Source organism: Cetorhinus maximus, chromosome 16 (assembly GCF_964194155.1).
Source record: "Cetorhinus maximus chromosome 16, sCetMax3.hap1.1, whole genome shotgun sequence".
In the NCBI taxonomy this organism is placed as follows: Eukaryota; Metazoa; Chordata; class Chondrichthyes; order Lamniformes; family Cetorhinidae; genus Cetorhinus; species Cetorhinus maximus.
Window position 1 is genome coordinate 11,127,186 of NC_135894.1, and position 13,301 is coordinate 11,140,486.

General features: G+C 39.1%; 1 protein-coding gene across 1 annotated transcript in view; it reads left to right on the forward strand.

Annotated features, from left to right (window-relative positions):
• Positions 1-13,301, forward strand: part of LOC144691355 (uncharacterized) — a 215,509-nt gene that overhangs the window by 112,183 nt on the left and 90,025 nt on the right. Inside the window, exons 15-18 of the mRNA XM_078559369.1 lie at positions 2,882-2,920; positions 4,785-4,832; positions 5,555-5,593; positions 6,122-6,169. Coding sequence (XP_078415495.1) covers positions 2,882-2,920; positions 4,785-4,832; positions 5,555-5,593; positions 6,122-6,169 — 174 coding nt within the window. The remainder of the gene's footprint in view (positions 1-2,881; positions 2,921-4,784; positions 4,833-5,554; positions 5,594-6,121; positions 6,170-13,301) is intronic.

The following is a 13,301-nucleotide window of genomic DNA, read 5'->3' on the forward strand; positions in this document are numbered from 1 at the left end:
TGGGCCCAGGCTCTTAGCAAAGTGATACACTTGGGGGTAATTTGCAATATCAGCAGAGGTGAAGAGCTTGCACTGTCAGCTTGGAATCTGTTCTATATTTCAGTAAATTTTCTTATCCACTGACGTCCTTAACAAGGCCACTGTGCCATGTTAGCTCCCAGGGCCAATGTAAATGTAAACCTACCACATCCAACTAAAATGCTTGTAATCCTTTACAGGGAATTCCTTTACCACTATTGCCACCTCACCTGTGACAGGTAATCGCAAATAGTTATTTGAGAGATTAACATTTTGAAAATGACCACTCTACATTTATGGATAAAGTTTGATTTTGCTAATATGTCTGTATGAATGTACCTGTCTTTCTCACCTGGCAAAACACCAATACACTTCATCGTAGCACAACGTTCAGTAAACTGCTTGTAAATGACATATCTTGTCACCAGAGGGGGAAACAGTGTATAAACATGAGATTATAGTGTGTAGATGTGTGGAAGATGCTCAAGGTAGACAGTCATTCTTCTAAACGTTATCAGTCTTATAATTATAATGGGGGGGATCAGCAACTCGTCGAATTAATGTTTCTCTTTGGGCTAATTCAAATTCAAAATATGGGCTTGAAAGGAATGGCCTGGATCTATTCATCTCATGAAAAATGTAACATTTTGCAATCAAATCCTTAAGTAATTCACCTGTGCCATATTCTGTGCACAATTTACAAAGAAATGTTGGTGGACAAGGTGTGGCTGCTGTTAGTCTGATCTGAAATCTTATTTTGTCCCTACAGTGAATGGCACTTCTGTTTACGTGAGACCCCCTCCACAGCACACTACAGGTACTGAAAACGTGCACATTGAAAATATTAAGAATATAAGAAATCTGATGTTGAAATTGAGTAAGGAAGCAGTCCAGGAAATTGCTGATGTGACTTATCATAGAATCATAGGGATAGAAGGAGGCCATTCAGTTCATGATGCCTCTGCCTGCCCTTAGTGCTTGCACTTTCTCCATATGCCTGTAAGTTTTTCCATTTCAAGTATTCTGACACGTTAAAATCAGCTTCCACGGATTTTTCAGGCACTGCAATCTAAACCATAACAAATCACTCAGTAAAAAATAATTTCTCCTCATTTTCCCTCTAGTTATTTTACGAATTACCTTAAATCTATAGATTTCCTACAATGTTCAAGCCCTTGCAGTCAAGCGAGATCTCATCAAAGAACTGGATTTTGCAATGTAGATGGTGTTGTGAACCAGGGACTTGGCCCATTAGCCACATGAAATTTGCAACACCAGCAGAAGAGCCGACCTATTAAATTGTGATAATTTGGAACATCAACAGAAGAAGCAGAGCTTACAGTAGTGGATTGGCCACCTTACACCCCAGCCATTTGATTTTGGTTTATGAAAGACCACTCTGCTAGATTAGCCCCAGGGGCATTGTAGATAGAAATCCACAACACGAACCTAACCATGTGTAATCTTTTTACAGAGAATTCCTTAACCAATGCAACCAGCTCACCTGTTTGCTGTTTCAGACATTTAAATTTTGAAATTGACTACTGTATATTAACATACAAAGATTGGTTTTTGTTTACATGCCTGTATGAATATACCGGTTCTCCTCACCAATGCACATTGATTGACAAATTCTATCCCTCTGCTCATTTGCCAACAGCGCCTCCTTAAGGTGCACAATCAGGGAAGGTCTCAACAATAACAGCAATAGTCAGATCCATTTGTCTTGTCACAAAAAAAATCAGTGAGGACATAGTTTGTGGATGCGTGGAAGAAACTCAGGTTAAACAGCCATTGCTATGAACGTTATCATTGGCACAATTTTAATGGGGAGATCAATGACTTAGAATCACTATTAAAATTTCTGAAATTGTTTCACGTCAGAAATTAATTTCTGCTCAGGCTGACTTAAATTCAAGGGTAGCTGTGAAGGAATAGTCTGGATCCATTAAACTCATGAAAAATTTCTCATTTTGCAATATAATCATTAAGTAGGTCAGTTGTGCCATCACCTGTAGATATTTTACAAAGTGATGATACAGACAGCGTGTGGGTTGATTGTCTGAACTGAAATTGTGTTCTTTCCTGACAGCAAACAGCAGTACTATTAGTGTGACATCATCTACACAGCACACAACAGGTATTGAAAATGTGTTCTTATTAAGATTATAAGACATCCGATACTGAAAATGGGAAGTAAAAAGCATGTGAAGCTGTTGGTGTGATTAAACATAGAGTCATAGAGAACAGAAGGAGACGATTTGGCTCCTGGTGTCTATGCGGGCTCTTCTCCAATTGGCCACATTGACCTGCTTTTACACTCTGGCCCTGAAACATTCCCCTTTTCAAGTATTTCTCCAATTCCCTTTTGAAAGTTGCAACAGAATCTGCTTTTCAGCCTATGGACTCGAAACTGTATCAACTCGCTGCGTAAAATTAATTTCTCCTCATCCCCACTCTAATTCTTTGGGTGATAACCTTAAATCCATATCCACTTGTTACTGACCAATCTGGCAGTGGCCACAGTTAGCTATAGTGAACACAACATTTACTGTGTATAATCTCCTGCGATGTCCAAGCTTTGACAGTCAAGTTCAGCATCATCTAATGACTACATTTTACAAATTGATGGCATTGTAAATCTTGGGCCCAGGCTCTTAGTAAAGTGATACACTTGGGGGTAATTTGCAATATCAGCAGAGGTGACGAGCTTGCACTGTCAGCTTGGAATCTGTTCTATATTTCAGTCAATTTTCTTATTCACTGACGTACTTAACAAGGCCACTGTGCCATGTTAGCTCCCAGGGCCAATGTAAATGTAAACCTACCACATCCAACTAAAATGCTTGTAATCTTTTTACAGGGAATTCCCTTACCACTATTGCCACCTCACCTGTGACAGGTAATCGCAAATAGTTATTTGAGAGATTAACATTTTGAAAATGACCACTCTACATTTATGGACAAAGTTTGATTTTGCTAATATGTCTGTATGAATGTACCTGTCTTTCTCACCTGGCAAAACACCAATACACTTCATCGTAGCACAACGTTCAGTCAACTGCTTGTAAATGACATATCTTGTCACCAGAGGGGGAAACAGTGTATAAACATGAGAGTATAGTTTGTAGATGTGTGGAAGATGCTCAAGGTAGACAGTCATTCTTGTAAACGTTATCAGTCTTATAATAATAATGGGGGGATCAACAACTCTTCGAATTAATGTTTCTCTTAGGGCTAATTCAAATTCAAAATATGGGCTTGAAAGGAATGGCCTGGATCTATTCATCTCATGAAAAATGTAACATTTTGCAATCAAATCCTTAAGTAATTCACCTGTGCCATATTCTGTGCACAATTTACAAAGAAATGTTGGTGGACCAGGTGTGGCTGTTGTTAGTCTAATCTGAAATCTTATCTTGTCCTTACAGTGAATGGCACTTCTGTTTATGTGAGACCACCTACACAGCACACTACAGGTACTGAAAACGTGCACATTGACAATATTATGAATATAAGAAATCTGATGTTGAAATTGAGTAAGAAAGCAGTCCATGAAATTGCTGATGTGACTTATCATAGAATCATAGGGATAGAAGGAGGCCATTCAGTTCATGATGCCTCTGCCTGCCCTTAATGTTTGCACTTTCCCTATATGCCTGTAAGTTTTTCCATTTCAAGTATTCTGATACATTAAAATCAGTTTCCACTGATTTTTCAGTCACTGCAATCTAAACCACAACAAATCACTGAGTAAAAAGTAATTTCTCCTCATTTTCCCTCTAGTTATTTTACGAATTACCTTAAATGATAGATTTCCTACAATGTTCAAGCCCTTGCAGTCAAGCGAGATATCATCAAAGAACTGGATTTTGCAATGTAGATGTTGTTGTGAACCATGGACTTGGCCCATTAGCCACATGTTACACTTGGGGAAATTTGCAACGTCAGCAGAAGAGCCGACCTATTAAATTGTGATCATTTGCATCTTCAGCAGAAGAAGCAGAGCTTACAGTAGTGGATTGACCACCTTACACCCCAGCCATTTGATTTTGGTTTATGAAAGACCACTCTGCTAGATTAGCCCCATGGGTATTGTAGATAGAAATCCACAACACCAACCTAACCATGTGTCATCTTTTTACAGGGAATTCCTTAACCAATGCAACCAGCTCACCTTTTTGCTGTTTGAGAGATTTAAATTTTGAAAATGACAACTGCATATTAATATACAAAGTTTGGTTTTTGTTTACATGCCTGTATGAATATACCGGTTATCCGTGCCAATGCACATTGATTGACAAATTCTATCCCTCTGCTCATTTGCCAACAGCGCCTCCTTAAGGTGCACAATCAGGGAAGGTTCCAACAATAACAGCAATAGTCAGATCCATTTGTCTTGTCACAAAAAATATCAGTGAGGACATAGTTTGTGGATGCGTGGAAGAAACTCAGGTTAAACAGCCATTGTTATGAACGTTATCATTGGCACAATTTTAATGGGGAGATCAATGACTTAGAATCAATATTAAAATTTCTGAAATTATTTCACATCAGAAAATAATTTCTGCTCAGGCTGAATTAAATTCAAGGGTAGCTGTGAAGGAATAGTCTGGATCCATTAAACTCATGAAAAATTTCTCATTTTGCAATATAATCATTAAGTAGTTCAGTTGTGCCATCACCTGTAGATATTTTACAAAGTGATGTTACAGACAGCGTGTGGGGTTCATTGTCTGAACTGAAATTGTGTTCTTTCCTGACAGCAAACAGCAGTACTATTAATGTGACATCATCTACACAGCACACAACAGGTATTGAAAATGTGTTCTTATTAAGATTATAAGACATCCGATACTGAAAATGGGTAGTAAAAAGCATGGGAAGCTGTTGGTGTGATTTAACATAGAGTCAGAGAGAACAGAAGAAGACGATTTGTCTCCTGGTGTCTATGCGGGCTCTTCTCCAATTAGCCACATTGACCTGCTTTTACACCCTGGCCCTGAAACATTCCCCTTTTCAAGTATTTCTCCAATTCCCTTTTGAAAGTTACAACAGAATCTGCTTTTCAGGCTGTTGACTCGAAACTGTATCAACTCGCTGCGTAAAATTAATTTCTCCTCATCCCCACTCTAATTATTAGGGTAATAACCTTAAATCCATATCCTCTTGTTACTGACCAATCTGGCAGTAGCTACAAATAGCTATAGTGAACACAACATTTACTGTGTATAATCTCCTGCGATGTCCAAGCTCTGACAGTCAAGTTAAGCATCATCTAATGACTACATTTTACAAATTGATGGCATTGTAAATCTTGGGCCCAGGCTCTTAGCAAAGTGATACTCTTGGTGGTAATTTGCAATGTCAGCAGAGGTGAAGAGCTTTCAATGTCAGCTTGGAACCTGTTAGATAATTCAGCCAATTTTCTTATCCTCTGACGTTCTTTACAGGGCCACTGTGCCATGTTAGCTCCCAGGGCCAATGTAAATGGAAACCTACCACATCCAACTAAAATGCATGTAATCCTTTACAGGGAATTCCCTCACCACTATTGCCACCTCACCTGTGACAGGTAATCGCAAATAGTTATTTGAGAGATTAACATTTTGAAAATGACCACTGTACGTGCATGAACAAAGTTTGATTTTGCTAATATGTCTGTATGAATGTACCTGTCTTTCTCACCTGGCTAAACACCAATACACTTCATCGTAGCACAACATTCAGTCAACTGCTTGTAAATGGCGTATCTTGTCACCAGAGGGGGAAACAGTGTATAAACATGAGAGTATAGTTTGTCAATATGTAGAAGATACTCAGGGTAGACAGTCATTCTTCTAAACGTCTTAGTCTTATAATTATAATGGGGGGATCAACAACTCTTCGAATTAATGTTTCTCTTAGGGCTAATTCAAATTCAAAATATGGGCTTGAAAGGAATGGCCTGGATCTATTCATCTCATGAAAAATGTAACATTTTGCAATCAAATCCTTAAGTAACTCACCTGTGCCATATTCTGTGCACAATTTACAAAGAAATGTTGGTAGACAAGGTGTGGCTGTTGATAGACTGATCTGAAATCTTATCTTGTCTCTACAGTGAATGGCACTTCTGTTTACGTGAGACCCCCTCCACAGCACACTACAGGTACTGAAAACGTGCACATTGAAAATAATTAGAATATAAGAAATCTGATGTTGAAATTGAGTAAGTAAGCAGTCCAGGAAATTGCTGATGTGACTTATCATAGAATCATAGGGATAGAAGGAGGCCATTCAGTTCATGATGCCTCTGACAGCTCTTAATGCTTGCACTTTCCCCATACGCCTGTAAGTTTTTCCATTTCAAGGATTCTGACACATTAAAATCAGCTTTCACTGATTTTTCAGGCACTGCAATCTAAACCATAACAAATCACTCAGTAAAAAATAATTTCTCCTCATTTTCCCTCTAGTTTTTTTTACGAATTACCTTAAATCTATAGATTTCCTACAATGTTCAAGCCCTTGCAGTCAAGCGAGATCTCATCAAAGAACTGGATTTTGCAATGTAGATGTTGTTGTGAACCATGGACTTGGCCCATTAGCCACATGTTACACTTGGGGAAATTTGCAATGTCAGCAGAAGAGCAGACCTATTAAATTGTGATCATTTGCATCTTCAACAGAAGAAGCTGAGCTTACAGTAGTGGATTGACCACCTTACACCCCAGCCATTTGATTTTGGTTTATGAAAGCCCACTCTGCTAGATTAGCCCCATGGGTATTGTAGATAGAAATCCACAACACCAACCTAATCATGTGTAATCTTTTTACAGAGAATTCCTTAACCAATGCAACCAGCTCACCTTTTTGCTGTTTGAGAGATTTAAATTTTGAAAATGACTACTGCATATTAATATACCAAGTTTGGTATTTGTTTAACAAAATAAAAACTGAAAAAAAAAACCTGGAAAAACTCAGCAGGTCTGGCAGCATCGGTGGAGAGGAGTACAGTTGATGTTTCGAGTCCTCATGACCCTTCAACAGAACTAAGTAAAATTAGGAAAGGGGTGAAATATAAGCTGGTTTAGGGGGGTGGGGTTTGTTGGGATAAGCAGCCAGTGATAGGAGGAGATAACCAAAAGCTGTCACAGGCAGACGAACAAAGAGGTGTTGAAGGTGGTGATATTATCTAAAGGAATGTACTAATTAAGTGTATAAGACAGGACAGATAAGGTACAGATTGCTCTAGTGGGTGTGGGGGAATACTAAAAGGTAGAAATAAACAAAGGTGGAAATACATTTTAAATTAGTGGAAAAAGGTAGGAAAAGAAAAAATCTACATAAATTATTGGATAAAACAAAAAGGAGGGGGAAGAACAGGGAAGGGGGTCGGGATGGAGGAGAAAGTTCAAGATCTAAAATTGTAGCACTCAATATTCAGTCCGAAAGGCTGTAAAGTGCCAATCGGAAGATGAGGTGCTGTTCCTCCAGTTTGCGTTGAGCTTCACTGGAACGATGCAGCAAGCCAAGTACAGACATGTAGGCAAGAGAGCAGGATGGAATGTTGAAATGGCAAGCGACAGGGATGGCTGGGTCATTCTTGCGGACAGACCGAATGTGTTCTGCAAAGCGATCACCAGTCTGCATTTGGTCTCTCCAATGTAGAGGAAACCGCGGGAGAACTCGAAACGTCAACTGTACTCTTCTCCAGCGATGCTGCCAGACCTGCTGAGTTTTTCCAGGTATTTCTTTTTCTGTTTTTGTTTTGGATTTCCAGCATCCGCAGTTTTTTGTTTTTATCTCTTGGTTTTTGTTTACATGCCTGTATGAATATACCGGTTATCCGTGCCAATGCACATTGATTGACAAATTCTATCCCTCTGCTCATTTGCCAACAGCGCCTCCTTAAGGTGCACAATCAGGGAAGGTTCCAACAATAACAGCATTAGTCAGATCCATTTGTCTTGTCACAAAAAAAAATCAGTGAGTACATAGTTTGTGGATGCATGGAAGAAACTCAGGTTAAACAGCCATTGCTATGAACGTTATCATTGGCACAATTTTAATGGGGAGATCAATGACTTAGAATCAATATTAAAATTTCTGAAATTGTTTCACATCAGAAATTTATTTCTGCTCAGGCTGACTTAAATTCAAGGGTAGCTGTGAAGGAATAGTCTGGATCCATTAAACTCATGAAAAATTGCTCATCTTGCAATATAATCATTAAGTAGTTCAGTTGTGCCATTACCTGTAGATATTTTACAAAGTGATGTTACAGACAGCGTGTGGGGTTGATTGTCTGAACTGAAATTGTGTTCTTCCTGACAGAAAACAGTAGTACTATTAATGTGACATCATCTACACAGCACACAACAGGTATTGAAAATGTGTTCTTATTAAGATTATAAGACATCCAATACTGAAAATAGGTAGTAAAAAGCATGGGAAGCTGTTGGTGTGATTTAACATTGCGTCATAGAGAACAGAAGGAGACGATTTGGCTCCTGGTGTTATATGCGGGCTGTTCTCCAATTAGCCACATTAACCTGCTTTTACACCCTGGCCCTGAAACATTCCCCTTTTCAAGTATTTCTCCAATTCCCTTTTGAAAGTTACAACAGAACCTGTTTTTCTGGCTGTGGACTCGAAACTGTATCAACTCGCTGCGTAAAATTAATTTCTCCTCATCCCCACTCTAATTCTTTGGGCAATAACTTTAAATGCATATCCTCTTGTTACCGACCAATCTGGCAGTGGCTACAATTAGCTATAGTGAACACAACATTTACTGTGTATAATCTCCTGCGATGTCCAAGCTCTGACAGTCAAGTTCAGCATCATCTAATGACTACATTTTACAAATTGATGGCATTGTAAATCTTGGGCCCAGACTCTTAGCAAAGTGATACGCTTGGGGGTAATTTGCAATATCAGCAGAGGTGAAGAGCTTGCACTGTCAGCTTGGAACCTGTTAGATACTTGAGCCAATTTTCTTATCCTATGACGTTCTTTACAGGGCCACTGTGCCATGTTAGCTCCCAGGACCAATCTAATTGGAAACCTACCACATCCAACTAAAATGCTTGTAATCTTTTTACAGGGAATTCCCTTACCACTATTGCCACCTCACCTGTGACATGTAATCGCAAAGAGTTATTTGAGAGATAACATTTTGAAAATGACCATTGTACGTGCATGAACAAAGTTTGATTTTGCTAACATGTCTGTATGAATGTACCTGTCTTTCTCACCTGACAAAACACCAATACACTTCATCGTAGCACAACGTTCAATCTACTCCTTGTAAATGACGTATCTTGTCACCAGAGGGGGAAATAGCGTAAAAACATGAGAGTATAGTTTGTAGATGTGTGTAAGATACCCAGGGTAGACAGCAATTGTTCTAAACGTTATCAGTCTTATAATAATAATGGGGGCATCAGCAACTCTTCGAATTAATGTTTCTCTTAGGGCTAATTCAAATTCAAAATATGGGCTTGAAAGGAATGGCCTGGATCTATTCATCTCATGAAAAATGTAACATTTTGCAATCAAATCCTTAAGTAATTCACCTGTGCCATATTCTGTGCACAATTTACAAAGAAATGTTGGTGGACAAGGTGTGGCTGTTGATTGCCTGATCTGAAATCTTATCTTGTCCTTACAGTGAATGGCACTTCTGGTTACGTGAGACCCCCTCCACAGCACACTACAGGTACTGAAAACGTGCACATTGAAAATATTAAGAATATAAGAAATCTGATGTTGAAATTGAGCAAGTAAGCAGTCCAGGAAATTGCTGATGTGACTTATCATAGAATCATAGGGATAGAAGGAGGCTATTCAGTTCATGATGTCTCTGGCTGCCCTTAATGCTTGCACTTTCCCTATATGCCTGTATTCAAGTATACTGAGATGTTAAAATCATCTTCCCCTGATTTTTCAGGCACTGCAATTTAAACCATAACAAATCACTGAGTCAAAAATAATTTCTCCTCATTTTCCCTCTAGTTGTTTTTTTACGAATTACCTTAAATCTATAGATTTCCTACAATGTTCAAGCCCTTGCAGTCAAGCGAGATCTCATCAAAGAACTGGATTTTGCAATGTAGATGTTGTTGTGAACCATGGACTTGGCCCATTAGCCACATGTTACACTTGGGGAAATTTGCAACGTCAGTAGAAGAGCCGACCTATTAAATTGTGAGCATTTGCATCTTCAACAGAAGAAGCAGAGCTTACATTAGTGGATTGACCACCTTACACCCCAGCCATTTGATTTTGGTTTATGAAAGACCACTCTGCTAGATTAGCCCCATGGGTATTGTAGATAGAAATCCACAACACCAACCTAACCATGTGTCATCTTTTTACAGAGAATTCCTTAACCAATGCAACTAGCTCACGTTTTTGCTGTTTGAGAGATTTAAAGTTTGAAAATGATGACTGTATATTAACATACAAAGTTTAGTTTTTGTTTAACAAAACAAAAACTGAAAAAGAAATACCTGGAAAAACTCAGCAGAGCTGGAAGCATCGGCGGAGAAGACTACAGTTGACGTTTCGAGTCCTCATGACCCTTTAACGGAACTAAGTAAAATTAGGAAAGGTGTGAAATATAAGCTGGTTTTGGTGGGGGGAGGGGGGGGGGGGGTGGGCGGGTGGGGGGGGGGGTCGTTGGCACAAGCAGCCAGTGATAGGAGAAGATAAGCAAAAGCTTTCAAAGACAAAAGAGCAAAGAGGTGTTGAAGGTGGTGATATTATCTAAAGGAATGTACTAATTTAGAGTATAAGAAAGGACAGATAAGGTACAGATTGCTCTAGTGGGGGTGGGGGAATAATAAAAGGGAGAAATAAACAATGGTGGAAATAGATTTAAAACTTCGTGGAAATAGGTGGGAAAAGAAAAAATCTACATAAATTATTGGATAAAACAAAAAGGATGGGGAAGAACCAGGAAGGGGGTGGGGATGGAGGAGAGAGTTCAAGATCTAAAATTGTTGCACTCATTATTCAGTCCGAAAGGCTGTGAAGTGCCTAATCGGAAGATGAGGTGCTGTTCGTCCAGTTTGCGTTGAGCTTCACTGGAACAATGCAGCAAGCCAAGTACAGACATGTGGGCAAGAGAGCAGGGTGGAATGTTGAAATGGCAAGCGACAGGGATGTCTGGGTCATTTTTGCGGACAGATCGAAGGTGTTCTGCAAAGCGAGGAAACCGCGGGAGGAATCGAAATGTCAACTGTACTCTTCTCCAGCGATGCTGTCAGACCTGCTGAGTTTTTCCAGGTGTTTCTTTTTCTGTTTTTGTTTTGGATTTCCAGCATCCGCAGTTTTTTGTTTTTATCTCTTGGTTTTTGTTTACATGCCTGTGTGAATATACCGGTTCTCCTCACCAATGCACATTGATTGACAAATTCTATACCTCTGCTCATTTGCCAACAGCGCCTCCTTAAGGTGCACAATCAGGGAAGGTCTCAACAATAACAGCAATAGTCAGATCCATTTGTCTTGTCACAAAAGAAATCAGTGAGGACATAGTTTGTGGATGCGTGGAAGAAACTCAGGTTAAACAGCCATTGCTATGAACGTTATCATTGGCACAATTTTAATGGGGAGATCAATGACTTAGAATCAATATTAAAGTTTCTCAAATTGTTTCACATCAGAAATTAATTTCTGCTCAGGCTGAATTAAATTCAAGGGTAGCTGTGAAGGAATAGTCTGGATCCATTAAACTCATGAAAAATTTCTCATTTTGCAATATAATCATTAAGTAGTTCAGTTGTGCCATCACCTGTAGATATTTTACAAAGTGATGTTACAGACAGCGTGTGGGGTTCATTGTCTGAACTGAAATTGTGTTCTTTCCTGACAGCAAACAGCAGAACTATTAATGTGACATCATCTACACAGCACACAACAGGTATTGAAAATGTGTTCTTATTAAGATTATAAGACATCCATTACTGAAAATGGGTAGTAAAAAGCATGGGAAGCTGTTGGTGTGATTTAACATAGGGTCATAGAGAAGAGAAGGAGACAATTTGTCTCCTGGTGTCTATGCGGGCTCTTCTCCAATTAGCCACATTGACCTGCTTTTACACCCTGGCCCTGAAACATTCCCCTTTTCAAGTATTTCTCCAATTCCATTTTGAAAGTTGCAACAGAATCTGCTTTTCAGGCTGTGGACTCGAAACTGTATCAACTCGCTGCGTAAAATTAATTTCTCCTCATCCCCACGCTAATTCTTTGGGTAATAACCGTAAATCCATATCCTCTTGTTCCTAACCAATCTGGCTGTGGCTACAGTTAGCTATAGTGAACACAACATTTACTGTGTATAATCTCCTGCGATGTCCAAACTCTGACAGTCAAGTTCAGCATCATCTAATGAGTACATTATACAAATTGATGGCATTGTAAATCTTGGGCCCAGGATCTTAGCAAAGTGATACACTTGGGGGTAATTTGCAATATCAGCAGAGGTGAAGAGCTTGCACTGTCAGCTTGGAACCTGTTAGATACTTCAGCCAATTTTCATATCCTCTGACGTTCTTTACAAGGCCACTGTGCCATGTTAGCTCCAAGGGCCAATGTAAATGGAAACTAATCACATCCAACTAAAATGCTTGTAATCTTTTTACAGGGAATTCCCTTACCACACTTGCCACCTCACCTGTGACAGGTAATCACAAATAGTTATTTGAGAGATTAACATTTTGAAAATGACCACTATACATTCATGAATAAAGTTTGATTATGCTAATATGTCTGTATGAATGTACCTGTCTTTCTCAACTGGCAATTCGCCAATACACTTCATCGTAGCACAATGTTCGGTCAACTGCTTGTAAATGACGTATCTTGTCACCAGAGGGGGAAACAGTGTATAAACATGAGAGTATAGTTTGTAGGTGTGTGGAAGATGCTCTGGGTAGACAGCCATTCTTCTAAAGGTTATCAGTCTTATAATAATAATGGGGGCATCAGCAACTCTTCGAATTAATGTTTCTCTTAGGGCTAATTGAAATTCAAAATATGGGCTTGAAAGGAATGGCCTGGATCTATTCATCTCATGAAAAATGTAACATTTTGCAATCAAATCCTTAAGTAATTCACCTGTGCCATATTCTGTGCACAATTTACAAAGAAATGTTGGTGGACAAGGTGTGGCTGTTGATAGTCTGATCTGAAATCTTATCTTGTCCCTACAGTGAATGGCACTTCTGTTTACGTGAGACCCCCTCCACAGCACACTACAGGTACTGAAAACGTGCACATTGAAAATATTA